This window comes from Taudactylus pleione, unplaced genomic scaffold (genome assembly GCF_031769625.1).
Source record: "Taudactylus pleione unplaced genomic scaffold, aTauple2 ptg000316l, whole genome shotgun sequence".
In the NCBI taxonomy this organism is placed as follows: domain Eukaryota; kingdom Metazoa; phylum Chordata; class Amphibia; order Anura; family Myobatrachidae; genus Taudactylus; species Taudactylus pleione.
The window spans coordinates 5,128,338-5,149,721 of record NW_028284717.1 but is presented as its reverse complement, the minus strand read 5'-3'; the positions used below and the strand labels follow the sequence as shown (position 1 = coordinate 5,149,721).

The following is a 21,384-nucleotide window of genomic DNA, read 5'->3' as shown; positions in this document are numbered from 1 at the left end:
ATACTGTAGCAAATTGGTAGCAGTGCTTGGCTCTTGGGTTAGGCAGATGATTGTACCTGAATTGCACCAACAGCTTATGTAATAGGGTGCAGGACTACGGAACTGGTATGAAACCAGCCTTATAACCGATTGTCGCATTAAATTTAGCGGCAAACTCGCCAAAATCAGACCGGTTCTGTAATCGCTGAACCTGTAACATAACACATTATCGGTTACAGTAAGATCGTTTTAGTTATGTCGGGCACCATTGGGGAGAATGCATTTAGTAACTACAATAATTGAGTCAGTGGTAGAGATGTGTCCTCATACTCCTAGCCTCAATACGCCAAGATGTGCACGACGCCTAGAGTGAGCCGCCAGGTCCTGTGCGACTCTGTGTGCGCCTAGAGTCAAAATGCTCTTTCTTTGGCATAAAATACACTCAGCAGGCTGAGAAAGCGGTTTAGTGTGATTGCAGACAGTATATGAGGACAAATCTGTCTGCTAGTTTTTTCAGGGTGTGACCTAGAGACTCGCCAGGAGTCAAATATTTGGTTTGGAGCACGAGATGTTCATGAAATCTAAACGTTCGGTCTAGAGGGATTATGATAATCAGTTCCACTGAATTTGAGGAGGTGGAAGCTTGGTTGGAGGTCATTCAACATAGTAAGGTTTCACAGGAGGGTGCACGCTGGAAACAGAGCATCCCAACTAGATACAAAATGGGGTAATCAATAAAGAATAAGTGCTTCACTTATAATGACTAAAGGTGTTTCAGAGACCCGGGGTGTCGTTTTCGACACTCTTCTCGTATCTGTGGAGATGGATAGCCAGCAAATGGTTGTAAGGTTGTGGAATCAGGGGGTAGGCATGATGGGGCAACATTTCCTAAGTTTACTGTAGCTCCGCGATTGTTTTGAAGGAATTGGAGAAGTGGTTGGGCTGCTATCCTCAGTGGGAAGAGGCCGTTGGTTTTCGTCTACTGATTAGGGAATCTTTAAATGTTGTAGCGAGGAGAAATATTAATTCAGCGAGGGAATTTTCAGATATTATTCAACAGAAGGCTTTGGCTGAGATCAATTTGGGGTGCATGTGCCGTCCCCTATCCTTCAGCTAAGCTTTCGGGTTTGTGGATTACAAACTTAGGTGTGATGCCAAAGAAAGAACCTAGTAAATACAAGCTTATACAACTTCTTTCTTACCCACATGGAGGACCAGTTAACGATGCCATTCCCGATTACTTCTGCAGTGTTCATTATTGGTTGTTAGACAACTCCTTTGCACTTTAATGGAAAGTTGGATATCGAATCAGCATTTCGACTTTGCCTTTGCATCCCAAATCAATGTAATTCATGGGTTTTTAGATTGAATGGGCAGCTTTATGTAGATAAATGTTTGCCCATGGGTTTGTGCTGCTTCCTGTGCTTATGTTGACATTTTTTTTTATTTTTTACATTGGTGCATCCAAGAGGCTCTGGTCATACCACATTAGCACATTATTTAGATGATTTTCTTTTTGTAGGCCCTAGGGACAGTGATGTTTGTGCGAACATCTTAATTTTCAGAACCAATCTTGTTTCGCCTTTTAGGTGTGCGTATTGCGCAGGACAAAACGGAAGGTATTGTTTCTTGTTTTCCTACCTAGACAATGATGGAAACTGCAGAAGGGTGTTGTCATCTTCCAGGTGATAAAGTTCAGAAGCTTGTAGAATTAGGGCCTGCTTCAGAGATGGTGGAAAATTTAATGTTTATGCAGTTGAGTGATTATCGCTGATCTGCACATGCATTGTTTCCAGTGGTGGCTGCAGCACAGTCCAAAATTTTATTAGGGGAGCCACACCAACTGCCAGTGAGTCCCGGCCGTTGATGTTTGGCAGCATTTGGGATGGCAGTTGGTGTGGATCTCGTATTTGAATTATGGACTCAGGAGCAACCACTGTTTGTTTCATTACAGCTGTCGCTTGCAGTGAGGATTAATTCGTGAAGTGAGTGACAGGCATCAAATGGTGGTGGCATCTCAAACGCAGGCGTGTTGCGACCATGTATCAAAATTTGGGGATTGTGCGTTCTCAATAATCAGCGCTCATCTTCTCCTCAAGCTCTGCGGCGTCTGAGGCATTTGGTGCAAACATATTTGCATGAGAACATTGGTTTTAAGGCTAAACATGTACCTGGGGTTGATAATGCGATAGCAAATACTTTGTTGCATTTCAGCTAAAATAGATTCTGTGGTCTTGCACCCAATGTGAATCCATTGGGATTAATCTGTCCTTCTCCTGTCTGGCATGTTATCAGACATACTGTAGAAGGAGGGTGCAGTTTTAGGTAAAATCCAAAGCTCCAAGATAGATCAATTGCGAAAGGAGCAATAATCTAATTTGAAGGGTCAGGTGAACAGAGCAGTATGAAAGGCCCAGCTGTCCCCCATTTATTTTAGTCTGTACTCAATAGCTGGTTCATATGGCTTCCTCTCCGCTTACTATATTTCAGTTTGCTGCAGTTTTTAAACGTTGTTTGGTTCATTTAGGCTTGAAGGCTGAGTACTACGGTACGCATTTCTCTAGACTAGGTGCACCAACATGTGCTTCAGCTTGCTAGCTCTCACCATCTGCCATTCAAGCAGTTGGTGGTTGGAAGCTCTCCGCATAAAAATCTTACATTTGTTCTGCTGAGCTGGAATCTCTGCAGTGTGGTTTGTGGGCAACTCCTATATTTATTGGGCAGAGACACATGCTCTAGCCAAGAAGGTGGTTTTGTTGTAGGGAGGTCATAGGGTTCGGTAAATGGTCGTTAGGGGCCTTCGTTGGTCATCTTTGCTGAAGTTGTTGTTCTCTTCTAAACGACACTGGGGTTGGCCCATTTGGCCTGTGATTCACCTCGGTAGTAACAATGTAGGATAGGTCAAGGGTATTGACTTTAGCTTGGAGATTAAGGCAGATACTTTTGTTTTAGGTGGTATGGCGTGAAGCTAGTCTGGTCAGAAATAGTACCCCGGTTTGTTTGGTGTAGATCCAGGATTCATGAAGCTGTGGACAAAACTAGAAAAAAAAATATAGCAGTGTCCCGTTTTATTTTAATTTTCAGGGGTGTACTTGTTAGACACCCTGTGATTGAGTTGTACTCCTTTCAATTGTACAGGCCTGATGGGGTCAATTTGACAAATTTGAGTCTGGGGATTTTTGTTAAAGGGCTTTTTTTAGTTTCCAGATTAGCTTGGATTGCATTAGTTTGGGGAGGCGGGCTGCAGTTAAGGTGAACCTAGCTGTGGTGGGAAGGTGCTACAGATGAGTGGCCACATTCGAAGTAAGGCGAGGTGTCCTACCTATACGGTGGGGATCTGGGCGCTTATTTGCAAGGTCTGCACCCGAGTAGGGGAGGCGAGTCCTTCACAGCGCAGTCTGCATTTTCAACAGGGGCGTGTTGGTCTTCCCTCATTTTGGGTATACTTTAATTTGGCTAGAGCTGATTTGTGTAGTGTCTGCTTTTTTTTTTTTTTTTTTTTTTTAATGGCAACATACACTTTAGGTTTTCAAAACAATACCAAATATATATAGAGCTGTGACAAGAAAAATGTTTCTTTTCCTGAACTTTCTGAGAAATAAATGACCTGTCTTGCTCATGGCTGGAGGTATAAAATAGCAGCTGAAGACTAAATGTATCACTCAGCATGAGCCTATATGCAGTAATACAGGATATAAAGCAACGTTCTGGGGAAAATGACACAAGGTTCACATTTACTGCCTTCGAGAGGGAAGGAATATTAACCACAAGGCAAAGAGAAAGAAAGCTGCAGCATAAGGAGTCACATTAACCACTCTTACTGTACTTACCAAGATCTTTTATCTTTGGCAGCACGTTATTTGTGAAATTCTTATAGGATGCTATTTTTCCTTCTGGCGATGCAATTCCAACGTGAGCTTCGTAAATGCGGATGCTCTTTGGCTTCCGTGGACGCTCATGTTTGTGCTGTAAGGCAAGTGTACAATAAAATTAAAGACAATTATGGACAGTATTTACCTCCTTCTAAGAAATTAGTAATGCATCTATAGTACTGAGGGGCAGATGTATCAAGGAGTGAAATGAGCGGAAAAGTTGACCAATGGAGAAGTTGCCCATAGCAACCAATTAGCTTCTACCTATCATTTTATAGAATGTACTTGATGAATGCTACCTCAATGCTGATTGGTTGCTATGAGTAACTTCTCCACTCTTTTCACTTTTTGATACATCAAACCCAATATACAGATGTGCCCTCATACACTATTGCTGCAGTCGCATCAAACACCTCCTCTTGGCGCGCCAGGTCCCATGCATCTCTGTTAGCGCAGAGTGTGCTTTGCATGTCTTTTTTGCCAAAAAAATGCCTCTTCAATGAGATGCGACTGAGACGCACCAGGAGACTGCACTGATTAATTTGAATGCATCACTTTCTGAATGCGACTGAGTCCGAGTCTGTCTGAATCTGTACGAGGCAGTTGCCGTAGCTTTTTCCACACCAAGTTCCAATGTGCTTCGTAATACAGACTCACACGCACACATATAAACAAGTGTCACATATCAAATTAATCAACACAGTCTTGTGGTGCATCTTAGACACATTGTGACTAAAACACATTTGCGTGTGAAAAAGACGCAAAAAATAATAATAAAGAAAAGAGACACATTCGGCGCTATCAGAGTCGTGCAGGACCTGGCGGCTCACTCACGCCGACTGGCGTCTTGATGCTAGGTATATGAGGACACATCTGTAGCTCTATTCAATGCAGATCTCTTGACATGCTGAATACATTGCTAGCATTCCGCTGGATAGTGCAAGCCACAACTCCCATGGCGTCTTGGAATCTACACACACACCTCTCATTCAGCAGGCAAATACTGTAGGTCTTTATAAAAACACAATATTGTATGAATATAAACACATTCGTGGTTTAACTGTAGAATAACCTACCTTACCATTACCACTTAGTATTGAGATCAATTTCAGAGCTTTTTCAATAAAATAAATGGGTATAGAAGTGATATGCTGGGATATATATGGCTGCACCTTATCTGTAACCATGGTATTTCTGGGGTGAAGAGACATGTCACTGGTTAACAACCCCAGGTAGTGATAGAGGATGAACAGAACACAATTTTTATACAGTTTGATTTATAGTAGTAGAGGAATAAATAACATTTACTGAACGTGTAATTCAGCTCCCAATGCCTCATCAGATGGAGACAGTGCATGCTGAACTGGCAGAAGAAAACAGTAAGATCAAATATAATCTATGTGCAGTAACCACCAAGGCTACAATGCTGAATATCTGGGTACTATAACAGAGAATCACGGTGAATGCCATCTCATGGGGTATGCATAATAGCTGGCAAATTACAGGAAGCTGCGAGATGCTGGCTAGTCAGTTGCTACAGTAGATTTAAAGTGGCAATTTTTTTTTTAGGCAGAACCAGGTAGATTTTGTGGTTTAAAAAAAAATTGGTGTGTTAAATCTAGTGGCTAATTCGGGACTACGCAGGGCATTATACAGTATATACTGTACCACTATGGCAGAAATTTAACAAACCTTCTAAAGAACGGATATGTTTCCCATAGCAACTAATCAGCTCAAATACATTCTCTAAAACGCTAGCTAGAATCTGATTGGTTGCTATAGAAAATGTCTGATTGTATACTTCACAAATCATTAGAAAGTATGATACATTTCCCCCAATAACTCCAAAGTGTTCAATTTGGAGGGTAAGATGCACAGCACAGCAGGTAGTTCATATTGCTGTCACTATCTGAGATAAATTTCTGTTTCTATCAGGCTCTATCCAAATAGAATGGCTAATCTTCCAAAAACAAACATACCAAGGAGACAGTATAGCTGACAGGTCATCTACAAAGGTTTCAGGCAGATCGTTCTCAATACTCATTTGCCTGCTATGGCGTTGGAAGTTGCAGGGAAACAGTAGTCAATGAAAAAATCAAAACAGAAAAAGAAGAAATAGAGCTGCCATTTTGCCCATCTGAACTCCAAAAAATTTGAGTTATGTTAGACTTACCTAGATAACTCCTTTCTTTTCTTCAAGGTCCATAGGGTTCTCAGGGATACCATGGGGATATTATGGTTGGAGAGATCCAGGCACCAAAAAGTTAAAGCTTCAGCTCCCAGGATGACTTGGGTCCTCCTCCATATATACCCCGCCTATAGCCACAGGCCTTCAGTTTAGTTAACAAGCCTCCAGGCAGGAGAAGGAAAGAAGAGAAGGAAGAGCAATCGTACACCAGAAACACTCTTACACAAGATAAGGGGAATCTGTGACCGAAAGACAAAATTACCCATGCAGCCAAGTGCGTCAAAAAGAGTGCCCTGTGGACCCTATGGACCTCCAAGAAAAGGCGTTCTCTAGGCAAGTCTACCATAACTCTAATTTTCTTCTTCAGGGTCCATAGGGATCAACAGGAATACCATGGAGATGTCCTAAAGCAGTTCCCCTGGGGGGGGGAGGCGCTCCTGAGCAGAAAGGAGAACTCTTCTCACAAAGGAAGCATCCTAAGAGGCAAAAGTATCAAAGGTATAAAACAAAAGTAAAGTGTGGACAAAAGACCACATGGCTGCCTTACACAACTGTTCAGCAGAGGCACCACGACTAAATGCCCACGATGGCCCTACAGACCGAGTAGAATGTGCAGTCACCGTGTTTTGGACAGGGAGATCAGCCTGACATCTGGGAGATAGTCATGCATAGCCATCTCGCCAGAGTCTGTTTGTTAGCTGGCCATCTTCGTTTGTGAAAACCATATAATAAAAAAAGAGCATCTGATTTTCTAACAGAATTTGTGCACTCCACATAAATACGGAGACCACGAACTACATTCAGGGAGGCTTCACCTACAGAAAGATCTGGAGCCTGAAAAGTTGGAACTACAATTTCTTCATTCACCTGAAAACAGGACACTACCTTAGGAAGGTAACCCTCCCTTATACGAAGAACAGCTTTATCCTGGTGAAAAGTCAAAAATTGGGAGCGACAAGAAAGCACTGTCAAATCAGACACTCTGCATGCAGAAGAGATAGTGAGGAGAAAATTACGAATTATAACTTACCGATAATTCAGTTTCTTAGAAAGCTCCATGGCAGCCATAACACTGCGTTAGTCCTCCATTTCCCAAATGACAGACAGGAAGTTTTTTCTACAGGGACCTCCCACTGGGCGTATATATACTACCTCCTCCCTTTCCTCAGTGTCTTTTGAGTGTCTCTTCATCATCTTCTCTGTAGAAAAAACACAATTCCGGGAGGGTAATCTAAAGGCTGCCATGGAGCTTTCGAAGAAACTGAATTATCGGTAAGGTATAATTCGTAATTTTCTTCTTCAGTCTCCATTGCAGCCATAACACTGGGATGTACCCAAGCTTTACATATATAGGGTGGGCCAAATACATATGTATATATAAGAAAAAATACATTCAAGACTTAGTCTGATGCAAATCTATTTATTTAAGGCCCCTTGAAGAACTTGACTTCCAAAGTGGGGGTCCGCAATATGCAAAGCATAATGTTTTGAGAATGTATGTACAGAAGACCACGTAGCTGCTTTGCAGATGTCCACGCCTGAGCCTTTCCTGCCCATGAAGCTGACATTGCCCTGGTAGAGTGTGCCATTATGATTTCTGGAATCCTTCGTCCTTCCTTTTTATATATGAAGACGATCACTTCTCTAATCTATCTAGCTATGGTTTGTTTGGTTGGTACACAACTCTTCCTAACTCCCGCAGGAATCACCAGAAGATGTTTTGTTCTTCTAATCTCCTTCACTCTTTGTAAATATACAGTAAGAACTCTTACTAAATCCAGTTTATGAAGATTCTTTTCTTCACTTTCTGGATGAGGAAAAAAAGTTATGTAAAATAATCTCTTGATTCAAGTGAAAGGCGGACACAAGCCGGATTAGTTCTTAAGACCACTCTGTCAGGGAAAAAATTGCCCATAACGCCCGTAACTCGCTCACTCTTCTGGCAGATGTAATTGCCATTAGAAAAACTACCTTTCATGTTACATATCTCCGAGCCACCTCTAATTGCTCAAATGGTGCCTTCATCATAGCGTTCAATATAAGGTTCAGATCCCAAGGTGCTACAAACGATCTTATCCGTGGTCTAATTTTCTTTATGGCCTGACCAAACCTCTTAATTAATTTTTCTTCTGACAAACTTCTCTCTAGTTGTACACTTAGAGCTTAAATTTGAACCTTGATAGTTGCCACTGTCAGGCCCTTCATAAAACCATCATACAAGAATTGTAACACCTGTGGAATGTCTATGGTCAAAAGTCCAGTTATCACCTTTCTCCAGACAAGATAAATGTTTTCCATATTTTATTGTACACATTCGAAGATACTTTCTTTCTTGCTTGTAACAGTATCTTAATGACTTGCTCTGAGAGACCCTTTTTTCTCAATAACTCCAGCTCAATCTCCATGCCGTTAAATTGAGCACTGATATTTCCGGATGAAAAACCGGCCCTTGACTCAGCAGATCCACTCTGCCTGGTATTGTCCATGGCTCCCTTACTGACATCCTCAGGGCTGTTGGGAACCATGGCCTTCTCGGCCAGTATGGTAACACTGCCACTACTTCTACCTGATCTTCTCTTATCTACTTGAGCAGTTGAGATATCAAAGGGAATGGTGGAAAAATGTATCCCAGGTGAAACTTCCACTTTATTGATAGTGCATCCACTGCTTGTGTTCCTTCCATCTGGTACCTGGAGAAAAACCGAGGGAGTTTCATATTCTGGTTTGTAGCCATTAAGTCTATCTTGGGCACCCCAAATTTTCTTATTATTTCTTGAAAAGCTTCTGCATTCATGGACATGATCCGCTGAGATGGACTGAAGATATCTTTGCACCAAAGACATAATTCTTCTTACTTCCTCCATAATGCTTTTGATCTTGGTGCCCCCTTGACGATTTAAGTAGGCTACAACAGTCACATTGTCTGACAGAATTTTCAGATGAGAACCTCTGATCTGCCTTCTGAAATACATCATTGCATTCCAGACTGCTCTCATTTATCTTAAATTTGATGATAGCAGCCTCTCCTGAGGAGATCATTGTCCCTGTGCGATTAGATTTAATAGATGTGCTCACCATCCTATTAAACTTGCATCTGTAGTCAATCTTAGATACTCCACCTGTGCTGATGTTGATCTTTGTTCCTTTGTCAACATCCTCCACCACATCAATGATTTCTTTGTGTGTTGTTCCATAATGGTTTAGGGACCATCCTCTTCGGGTAAGCTTCAAGATATTCCAATGAAGATCCCTCATATGCCATCTTGCCCACGTATAACTCCTATGGTTGAAGACATCAATCCCAACAGAGAGACCGCTGTCCTTAACTGTATTCTTCTGCACTTTAAAACCAGACCAATAATTTTCTGAATCTCTGCAAATCTGTCTACTGACAGAGTAATTTCGTATCGGATAGTATTTATTTGTACCCCCAGGAACTGCAATTGTTGTACTGGTATCAATCTGCTCTTTTCCCAGTTTACTATCCATCCACTTAGCTGCATGACTTCTAAAATCTTGTCCCGATTGCTTCTCATCTCTGATGCGGTTCTTCCTGAAATCAGGATGTCATCCAGGTATGGCCATATTGCCAAACCCTGCTCTATTAGATAAGCTACTATCACTGATAAGACCTTTGTAAAAGTCCTTGGAGATGATTTTAGTCCAAATGGTAGGCATGTAAACTGGAAATGACTGTTTTGAATACAAAACCTTAAGTAGCTTTGATGCTGAGGCCAACCTGGAATGTGAAAGTAAGCGTCTCTTAGATCTAATGACATTAGAAAATCTCCTCTCTTTACTCCCATTAGGAAAGTTTTCAAAGTTTCCATCCAAAACTTTCTTGTCTGAAGAAATTTGTTCAGGTCTCTTAAAGCTAATATTGTTCTGAATTGCCCCGATGTTTTCTGTACCAGAAACATTAGAGAATAAAATCCTTTTCCTCTTTCCATCTGAGGTTCTGGTTTTATTACTTGCAAGTTGATTAACTTTTTTGTACTTTCCTTCATAATCTTTAGTTCTGATACTGGAACTTGTGAGACCAAAAATCTGTCCTCTCTGTAACTTCTGAAATTCTATTTGATATCCTTTTGAGACAATTTGCAAAAACCCATCTGTCCTGGGTCATTGTTTCCCATATTTCCGCAAATTACAGCAGTCTGCCCCCTGCTGGAAATCTGGGTTGACACTGATTATAGTCATTGTCTTTTTGAATAAGGTCTCTCTTGATTTTGACGAAATGACTGCCTTGTCATACCTGATGAGTATCTTCCATTGTACTGTCTCCCTGGTCTGTAACCTCGTGCTTCCCTAAACTGCTGTTTAGAGGTCTGTGCCTAATATCTTGTATATCTATCTATCTTGAGGTAACCTTGTAGATTTCCACCTGTTATCCTCTGTATTAATGCCTCCAATTATTTCCAAACAACAATGATCCTTCAAAAGTAAATTTGTTAGTCTGTTCTTTGAATGAGCATCAGCCGACCAGGAGCGCAGACATAATGCTCTTCTAGCAACTACCGCATTAGCCATAAATCTTGCAGTAAATGCTGTTACATCCAAAGAAGCTTCACATATATATTCAACTGCTCTTTGCATTATTTCCAGATTTATTAACAAATTTTGTTTTGAAATCTTCTCTTCTAGATCAGTATGCATATTAGCACTCCATAACCTCAAAGCTCTTGACACGGAAGCAAATAGCTACACCAACTCTTAAAGATACCGTTGAGGCAACATATCCTCTCTTTAAAGAGATCTCCATTCTTTATCCATTGAACCTTTAAAAGAAACCCCATCTTCCAAAGGAATGGTTGTCTTAGATACCATTTCTGCTACTGGAGCATCCACTTTAGGGATAGTACACCATTTAAGAAAATCTTCATCCCTAATAGGATACATATGGTCAATCCTTGCTAAATTTTCCCGCCTTTTATCCAGATTCTGCCATTCCTTTAGCACAATATCCTTCATTACCTTATGTATAGAGTTTTACCTGTCTTCTTTACTCTATCTTCAAACAATACATCCTGTTGTTCATCAGGTAAATCCATATAGTTTAAAGATTTATAAATATTTTTTTCTTTTAACACCATTTCTACGATATCCATGTTAAACGATCTTGTATCCTCATGAATTAAACCAAACTCATCACTAGATATTTGTTCTACTCCTTCCATAGCACTTAGCTCAAAGGACTCCAACTCATCATATTCCAGACCTGTCTGAGACTTGATCTCTAAAACCCTGGATAGCTAAAAAAATTCCTCCTTTGATACAAAAGACCTTTTCATCCACTCCATAAGTTCCTGAATTTGATTCACCTACCGACTTTAGCTGGGTGGAGATTTATGTTTGCATAGATCACAAAACACCATATCCTGACTTCCAGAGTAAGATTTATCACATGCTGTACACTTTACATTCATGTGTTTCTTCTTAGAAAGCCTATCGAACTAAAACAAACATTTGCACCCATCTAATCAGGACTTACCCCATCTGGGTGCTAATCGGCTGTTCGGGGGAAGGCTGCTGCTGTTGTTGCTGCTCCATGTCTGCACTCTGCAGAACGCACACCTGATATCGTCTCTGGTGTCCGGCGCCATTTTCATAGCCCTTTGACTCTAGTGACGGGCGGGCGCCTGCGCCGCACTGCCTTCTGGGTGCTGACGTCATCCGCCGGCCGCATCCTACACGAGCCTGCCGCTGATTCAGCTCTAACCCAGCGTCCAGCCTCTCCTTGTTCCTGGCGGCCGTGTCGTGCAAAAGACCGACAGAACTCCGCCATAGCGCAACCAGCTATCTCCATGACCCTGAGGCGCCACCCCGCCACAGACTGCAGTAAAAATGGCATCTTGCTGGGCACAAAATTGATGTAAGTCATATCAGGAAAAAATAAACTTCCCTACTCTGTCTAGAGAGAGGGGAGGAGGTAGTATATATATGCCCAGTGGGAGGTCTGTGTAGAAAAAACTTCCTGTCTGTCGTTGGGGAAATGGAGGACTAACCCAGTGTTATGGCTGCCATGGAGACTGAAGAAGAAAAAAAAAAAAAAAAAAAAAAAAAAAAAAGAGTCTTCACAGTCAACCATTTCAAATCTACAGAGTCCAGAAGTTCAAATGTGGGAGCTTGTAGCCCTTCAAGAACCAAGAACAAATCTCACGGTGCAACAAATCCCACGGTGCTACAGGTGAAACAAAAAGGAGGCTAAACTCGCAGAACTCCTTGGAAAAAAAATTCTAACATCTGGTAATGAGGCAATCTTCCTCTGGAACCAGTCTGACAGTTTCTGCACTTTCAAAGTGGTCAGGCGGCGACCATGGTCTAAACCCGCCTGGAGAAAAGCCAGTACCCTGGAAATCCTAAACACCTTTGGATCACACTTCCTATGGGAACACCACTGACCAAAAGAATGCCAAACTCTGTAATAGATGTGGGTAGAGGCAGGCTTGCGTATCCTAAAAAAAGACAAAAATTGGGGGGAGCACTGGACAATAATGTTATATTTATTTATTGTCACTAAAAATTAAATAAATATACACACATATATTAAAATATACAAATAAATAAATTCCTGGGGTCAACCAGACTAATATTATATATAGCAAGTAGAAGCTCCTAATAGGTCAATAGGAAGATGTTAGTGTAAACATAACACAGCAGTTGTTAATGCATGCAGAGCCATAGAACAAGAAAATGTTTCAAATGTTAGTACATCCACATATAGTGGGAAGATTTATAAAGAAAACTGCAGATCACAGTAAGCAAAAAAGTCTTGCACATGCAGTCACCCAGCAAGGAAAGGGTTAATAAGAGTTAGTATATCCAGTCCATAAGCTTAGTGGGACCTGGAGTTAAAGCCTGCACAACGGTAAGTACCAACTAATGTGTTTCTGTGTCAGAATCCAGATGACACCACTATTAAATCCCACTGATTGCTGGCGTCCCGGTCAAACAGCGCTATGTCAGTGTCAGGTACCTGTGTAGGCAAAAGTCAGCGGGAGTCAGTGGTAAGCGGTCAGCGGTAAGCGTGGCTCTCTGTAACTTAGTAGAGGAGAGCTACGTGTAGAAATGGATGGTTCCCAGTGAAGGGTCTGTAGCGCTAAACCGCTGATGGATGCGGGCGCACACCGCCTGTAGGTCCTGGCTGCTGGGTGAAGACAGCCGTGTCTCCCAGTAGCGGAATGGAGAGGGCTCGCTGTCTAGAAAATATGTGGCCAACCGAAGGCTCTGTCAGTCCGGGTCCTAGACCTGTAATCTGACGCGTTTCTCAGCAAATCAAAAGGGCCGTTTCATCAGAGGTGGCTAACTGATCTAAGTGACCAGTATTTAAACAGGTATGGAATAAATTGATTAATAACACATGAGACAGTGTTAATCAGCAATCAAGCAACATTTGAATTACAGAAATGGAAAAACCTTTCGCTGTTAGGATGGAAGATTCAAGAGCCACGTTGTCAAAGCCAGACGAGGTAAGTCTGGATGCCGGCAGGGACCCTGCATTAGCAGATCCTGCCATAGAGGAAGAATATACGGACTGTCTATTCACAGGTTCTCTATGTCGGTGAACCAATGACGTCTGGGCCAAGCCGGAGCCACCAGTATTATTGTTCCGCCTTCCTGCTTGAATTTCCTGAGAACTCTTGGGAGGAGGGAGATTGGAGGAAAGAGATATGCCAGCTTGAGGTCCCATCTTACTGCCAGTGCGTCCACAAAGGCTGCTGATGGGTCTCTGGACCCATACCTGGGGACCTTGTGGTTGTGACATGATGCCATGTTATCTCTCTCTGGTAGACCCCATTTGTTTACCAGGAGCTGAAACACTCCTGGATGGAAAGACCACTCTCCGGCGTGTATGGCCTGGTGACTTAATAAGTCTGCTTCCAAATTGAGTACTCCTGGTATGAATATTGCCGAGATGGCCGGAAGATGATGTTCTGCCCAAATCAGAACCCTTGTCACTTCTTTCGTGGCTGCGTAACTTCTTGTGCCTCCCTGGTGATTTAGGTAGGCCACTGTTGTCACATTGTCGGACTGGATCTGGACCGGTTTGCCATGGAGCAGGTCCTGTGCCATTAAAAGAGATTTGTATACTGCTCGCAGTTCCAGAATGTTTATTGGCAGATGACTTTCCCGATTTGTCCATCTTCCCTGAAGGTGTGATGACCTGTCACTGCTCCATCCGCGAAGACTGGCGTCTATGGTGAGAAGCACCCAATTTAGAATCCACAATGAGTGCCCTTTGTTCAGATGATCCTGTCTCAGTCACCACAGGAGGGAGTGACGAACCTCTGGAGTAAGAAGAATCCTCTGGGACCCACCTGATGAGGTCACCGTGATGTGGTAGGTGGGCAAGCATTTTTGGCCAAACATGTACTAAGAAACTCTATAGAGAACCATGTTGATAATTTATTATATATATTTTTGATGTTTATTATTCTTGGTACTTAGAGTGTGCATCTGCTTCTCCCCTTTTTTCTGCATTAGAACTACAGATCTCAGCATGGTAGCACCTCTTATTATGTTGAAATTAGTATGTGCAGGCCACGCCCCCTCCTTTTTGCCTGAGATAGGCAGTCATGGCTGACATTATTTTGGTAAATACCCGGGGAGTCTTAGATAGTCAAAAGGGTAGAGCCTAAAATTGCTAATTGCTAATACAGCAAACCGTAAAAATTGCTGGTGGGCTGGTATAATAGGAACATGCAGATATGCATCCTGAATGACCAGGGAAACCATATAATCCCTCGGCTCCATTGCCAATATAATTGATCGGAGAGTTTCCATACAAAACTGGGATACATGGATAAACCTGTTGAGGGTTTAGATTTAGTATAGGGCGATAAGCACAATTTGGTTTCTGAACCAGAAAAAGATTGGAATAATAACCCCTTCCCTGTTGCGACACAGGAACCGGGATTATTACCCCCGATTGCAGTAGGGAGTGAATGGCTTCCTGAAGGGCCAAAGCCTTCACCGCATCTGATGGAGATGGAGGATCTGTGCAAAAAAATTTCTGGGGAGGATGCCTCCTGAAAGTGACCACTTCTCGGACCCAGGCATCTGTTGTTGTTTGACACCAAAAATCCGCAAACTGAAGAAGTTGGCCTCCCACCCTGGGATCCCCCAGAAGGAGGCCCGCCCCATCAGGCCGGGGATTTGTCGTCCAGTTTAGAAGCTGGAGTCTTCCGGGCTACACCTCTTAGTTTGCCGCCTTGACATTTTCCAAAAACTAGACGTCTTAGAGGAAGGCTGTTCCCTTGCTCGTCCCCGAGGACGGAAGGACCGAAAAGAAACCTGCCTAGACTTTATAGTCGCCGTAGATGGCAGATCTGCTGACTGAAGCCGCCAGAGTAGCTATTATTTTATCCAACTCTGCTCTAAAAAGTACTTTTCCATAGAAAGGTAACACTTCCAGCGCCTTCTTTGATCCTCTATCAGCTTTCAAGGATCTTAACCAAAGGGCCCTGCGTGCAACTACTGAAGCTGCTGATGCTTTAGGAGCTAAAATTCCAGCATCTACAGCAGCTCTTCTGAGATAGGAAGCCGCTTCTCATATGTGGGAGACATCTGTTCTCTGGGAGCATTTGGTAGAGAATCTTCCAATGCTTCCATCCATTCTTCAACAGCTTTGGCTACCCAGGCTCCAGCCATAGCTGATCGAGTAACAGCTCCAGATGATGAAAATATTGTTTTAAGACATGCTTCAATCTTTCTATCAGTGGAATCCTTAAGGAAAGATGCTGACAGAATAGGCAATGTAGCATTTCTGATAAAATGCATCACATGAGCATCCACAGTAAGAGGTACCTTCAGCTTAGTACATACAGAAGCCGGGAAAGGATACAACAATGTTATTCTCTTATTCACATAAAAACGTTTATCAGGGCTACCCCGTGGACTCATCCATAAGCTCAGTGCGCTGTTCAGATACAGGAAACTCTGTTTTGACCACCTTCTGATAGTGATTAAACACTGGAGCCTTCTTACTGTGAGCTGGTCCATCATCCTGAATATCTAGGATTGATTTAACCGCCTTCACCAAAGACAGAACATCCACAGCTAGACCCCGGAGAGGAACTCTGCGCATCATCCGATTCCTCAGATGATGCGTCTGAATCTGTATATTGAGCAGATTGATAAAATAACTTGCACTTAGGCGCCTTAGTAACTACCGGTCTGCTATCAAAATTAGATGGAGCCATACTCTGACTAGAATGGCCATAAACATCCTTCCAAGAAGGATGCATAAGAGGTGCAAACATGGCATGCTGTGGACACCCCATCCAAGGAGGCATAGTGGGAGTAGCCATACGATCCACAAACTGCTTCATTACCTGGGACAAAGAGGATACCCAAGATGGTTCTTTTCCAGGAACAGGTAAACTGGACTGGCGAAGTGGCTCTTTATAACAGACAACACACAAACCATCCTTAATGTCCTGAGGGGACAAATAGGCCATACATGATTTACATGAAACCAGCACAGGGGCTCCCCTTACTGTATACCTTTATCTTATGACATGCTCAATAAAGGCAATAATTGCAAGGTTATGCGATAGCCTTCACAAAATCTTAATGAATGTGAAGTACTCAGGAGAAAAACCTCCACCTCAAGGGGATGGGAAAAAAAACAGTGATAGTTATAATTGACAGAAATAAAAGACAGAGGTCCTGATTCAGAGGCGCTCGCTATTTGCGAGCGCTCGCTCTGAATCAGGGCGGATATTTTATTTAAAAAATCCACCTCCAGGCCGCTCGCATAGCTGTGGGTGACCACCCACAGCTTGTGTGGGCGGCCTGGCGATGGTCGTGATTATCGCGACCATCGGGCTTGCGACAAGACCCTTGTGGTAGGGTCTCGTCCACCGCAAGCCCCAGTGAACTTCCTGCTCTAATAGAGCAGGAAGTTCACTACTGACATCACCTGTGATGTCAGTAGGACGCCGCCCACAAATGGCAGGCGTTCCTTCGGGAATGCCTCCTTTTGTGCAGCCAGCCCCACGACCAGCCTACAAAACGGGGCGAGCTGTCGATCAACATCGACAGCCGCCTCGTCTTGTAGAGAGCCCCGAGCCAGTGATTTCTCACTCGCTCCGGGGTGCGCGCACACCACACGTGCGCACTGCCTGACCATCGACCTGCTTGCGAGCGCTAAGCGCTCGCGAGCAGATCTGAATCAGGTCCAGTGTCAATACAGCAGCTAGCAAACCGTCACAAACAATGCTTATGTAATATACTTACAATCAACTCTGAATGAACTACACAAACACAAAGGAATGGTAGGATATAGAGCACTAGGGACCTCATTCAGAGTCGGTCGAAGCGGCCGCACGGTCGTATAGAAAAAGGGGCCGGATATGCAAATGATGCACACGCATGTTGCGTCCCTAAGATCGGATCGTTAGCTGGCCGACCAAGGGGTGGATGCGGTCGGTTCGCTAAAAATACGCCCACTTCTCGTACGCATAGCACGTAATCTCCGGCTTTATAAGGATTAATCGCGATCATCGTATACCATTGGAACTGGTCGTAGAGCTTAAGGTTGACCAGACCCGCTCTTAAGCTCTACGATCATGTCAGTGTGAAACCTCCCCTGTCACGTGTGCCATGACACTATTTTGTAATTTATGCACTCCCATAAAACGCCGTTCGCATAATTAGGCACGCCTGTGTTCGGATCTCCATTTTCAAGCACCTTCCCCTGTTACCACCCACAAACGCCTCAATCTGTCACTCAAACTACCGACCTGGCGGTGTTGAAGGAGAGAGAAATTTCTGATCGTAGCCGCTAGTTTGCGCACGCGCATTGCGAACTGTACGCATGCGCAGTAAAGCGAACATCGGCTGCGTACGACCGTGCGGCCACTTTGACTGACTCTGAATGAGGTCCTATATACCTTAACCAAGGGAGAGGTATACAGGGAGACTGAGCCAAACCCTCCTGAGATCAACAGCTACAGAGCGCACTGATCGTGGGTCATAAGTGTCTCATACACACGTGGAGGGTAGGCGGAGCAAACCAGACGGGCAAAACCCTTCGTAGGGACTGTGTCTGGGTCGGGGAGGAACTGCCGGGCGAGCACCTACCTCCCCTAAGCTGCATTAACCAGCCAGGTACGCTGGCTTCGTGGCAGCAGAAGAGTCTGCTGTCGATCCCCAGCGTCAGAAGATAAGGCCCCAGTAGTATAGTGAGGACGCAGACAATTCCGGACCCTGAATGCAGCGGCTTCTGTTGTGTCTCTGACACCAGACGAAAGGACTGCCACGTGTGATTCCCCGTAAGCGAGGAATCGCCTTACCTGACATCTCCGTGCGTCCGGTTGCAGTCCGGGTCAAAGCATTGCTGCTAGCAAGCTCAGCCGCGACCCGCCGAAATCATCAGCCCAGTTACTGGTGTTGCGAGCCGGTGGAGGTAGATGGAGTCGCAGTACATGCATCTTAATTCAGACGCTTAGTACTGCCAACCCAAAAACATAAAAATAAAACATAAAATAAAAACCTTAGGACTGCCTGAGCAGTCCCCTGATACAAAGGTGCGTCTTGATCCTGCAGCACCAAACGAACAACTGAAGGCCTGTGGCTAGGGGCGGGGTATATATGGAGGAGGACCTGAGGCATCCTGGGAGCTAAAGCTTTAATTGTATGGTGCCTGGATTTCTCCAACCATAATATCCCCATGGTATCCCTGTGGATCCCTATGGACCGTGAGGAAGAACAATGCATTAAATAACCTCAATATGGAAGTAGCTTCCACCATTTTATTCATGGCTTGGTTGAAGAACATCACTAGGCCGCCATCAATCTGTGGAGGAAAAGTTATCCTCGCTTCCTGAAAGCAGGATCTGCCAGAGGAGTTAATTGGAGTTAATAGAAAGTACAGATGTGACCTTATACACTCTTGCTGCAGTCGCGCCAAACAGCCATATTCAGCACACCACGTTCCGTGCGATTCCACTTGCGCCAAACGTCTGTATATCTGTGTGTGATGGTGTCTCTCTCAATCAGCATGCGAAGTACTACGATGCAGCGGCCACAGCTTTTTTCTATGCCAAGTTCCGTTTACAGTCTCAGTCACATACAGATATACAAGTGTCACATATCAAATGAATCAGTACAGTCTACTGTTGCGTCCTCATCGCATCGCATCTTAGATGCATTTCTGGCAAAAAAAAGACGCCAGACACTAGCAGAGTTGCATGGGATCTTGGCGGCTCACTCACGCCAGGCAAATTGCATTGCGTGGCGTATTGAGGCTAGATGTGTGAGGACACTTTCGTAAGACACATTTTTTAATGCAAAAAAGATGTTTGGTGAAGTTGCATGGGACCTAGCGGCTTACTCACTCATACTGAGGCTAGATGTATGAGGACACATCTTTAAAGACAAATGTTCGGGTGAAAAGTTGTATGGGACACCACTTCGCCACGGCTCACTCAGCGCCAGACATCTTGCGCTCCATGGCGTATTAAGGTTAGGGGGTAAATTTACTAAGATAGGAGTTCTATTAAGAAGTGATGTTGCCCATAGCAACCAGATTCAAAGTATGATAGCAAAGGTGCTAGATAAATGAGAAGTAGAATCTGATTGGTTGCTATGGCAACATCACTTCTTAAATAGAACTCACATCTTAGTAAATTTACCCCTAGGTGTATGAGGACACATCTGTACATTTCCTTTTTTTAAGCATGAAGCTAGAAAACAAAACATAACGAATATATGAAGACACCTTACCTTGTAAGGCTGAGCCGGTTCCCAGTGAATCCAGTCATACACAACATTTCTGTCTTCCTGAACCACATACTTCGCCCACGGTGAAATACGGTAAAGAAGCTCTCCAGATTTGCTTTTGATTAATACCTAAAAAAAGAAAATATTCATGAAAAGACTGCTCAGTGTGAACTGTATGACATTGACGTACAACTAAGTGCACACGTATATAGTGAAATGAATGCAGCATCAATGACAAATGACTGATTAATGCAATGCTACATTGGTGACATTTACACTTGTATAGGAAAAATTGGAACAGCAGAACTAAGCCCAACCCGACTACAGTTACTGTGGAGGCAGTTATCACTGAGAAAACATTGTAATAATAACAGGTTGTTAACATTAACATGAAGATAAACATTTAAACCTCCTATTTATAGGGCTCGAATCAATTAGGTGTGATGTGCCGTGGCAACGGCGTTAAAACGCCGGCAACGGCCCAGGACATCGCAGCCCTCGCAGCCCGACTCGCCACTGAATTCGCCTGAATTTTCTTGCTGCCCTATGGGGCAGCAAGCACTTTCAGGCGAATCTGGGTGACAGTCAAGCACGGCCACTGTCGCGATGACTCGAACACACGCTTACATCGTACCTAATTGGATCGAGCCCTTAGTGCTCTCACTACATTAACAATGGATCTGCAGATTAACAATGCAGATTCATTTAACCATGAGGTCCTGTTGTAGCTTTGCACTATGTGCTAGAGTAAATGCCTAGATCATACTTTCCGACACTCCATGGATGTCCCCAAAATAATAGTGAGCTCCCTGACTCACTGGAAAGTCTAGTAATCACTCTGAGGCCAGGTTGGGTGGATGAAACACAGTGATGACATCATACTTCTCTAACTACCATGGAGGAAACACTGGGGAGTATAATAAGGAGGACGGCTGCTACAAGAAAATGGCCACCACCCTGATAGCTACATGATTGGCTGTGTGCCTAAAGATGTATGATGAATTACAGGTTATGTAAGCTCCACTACAGGGCATGTATGCTGGATACAGGGGATCCGTGGCACGAGACGTGTGACAAATGGCATGAACCAGATGGAAGGGAGAGAGTTAGAGAGGGTCATTTAGGAAGCTAGAAAACAGTGCAGCATATTGTTAATAAATAGTTGGATGCAAGGCAATTTTATGACACGCCTGTCCAATGCAGTAGTCATCTTCAGCGCCACATGCACTTTGTGGCCTTTACAATCGCCTTAAAATACTTTTTTCAAAAGTCGGCAGGTATAATCTAGATATTAGGGCACAGAAAACATTGCCTAGGGGTGTGCGCAAATATCTGCAGTGTTGTTTAGTACCGGTGACATAACGCGGAGAAACATCATGCAATGTTCCAAAGGGACTTTGCACTTAATTGAATAGGTTCCTAAGAAAACGTTTTCATTATTTTCCTTTTCAGAACCAGCAACAATTACATTTTGATAAAACAAATGCTCTTAGATGGCAGACTATAAAATCTGCAAGGGGAAGTTGCCATGCATTTGTTGCACTCAATGACAAAACATGTTGGTTCAAGGAGACACATCGCCTCAAGCTCCCCATAATCAGGTCTCAGGATTGAGTT

At 43.5% G+C, this 21,384-nt stretch overlaps 1 protein-coding gene across 2 annotated transcripts in view; it reads right to left on the bottom strand.

Moving 5' to 3' along the window:
- GBE1 (1,4-alpha-glucan branching enzyme 1) overlaps positions 1–21,384 on the bottom strand; it is a 198,009-nt gene that overhangs the window by 113,338 nt on the left and 63,287 nt on the right. For both annotated transcript variants that reach the window (XM_088442724.1, XM_088442725.1), the window contains exons 5-6: positions 19,771–19,896; positions 3,810–3,945 (exon numbers count right to left, since the gene is read on the bottom strand). In XM_088442724.1, coding sequence (XP_088298850.1) covers positions 3,810–3,945; positions 19,771–19,896 — 262 coding nt within the window. The remainder of the gene's footprint in view (positions 1–3,809; positions 3,946–19,770; positions 19,897–21,384) is intronic.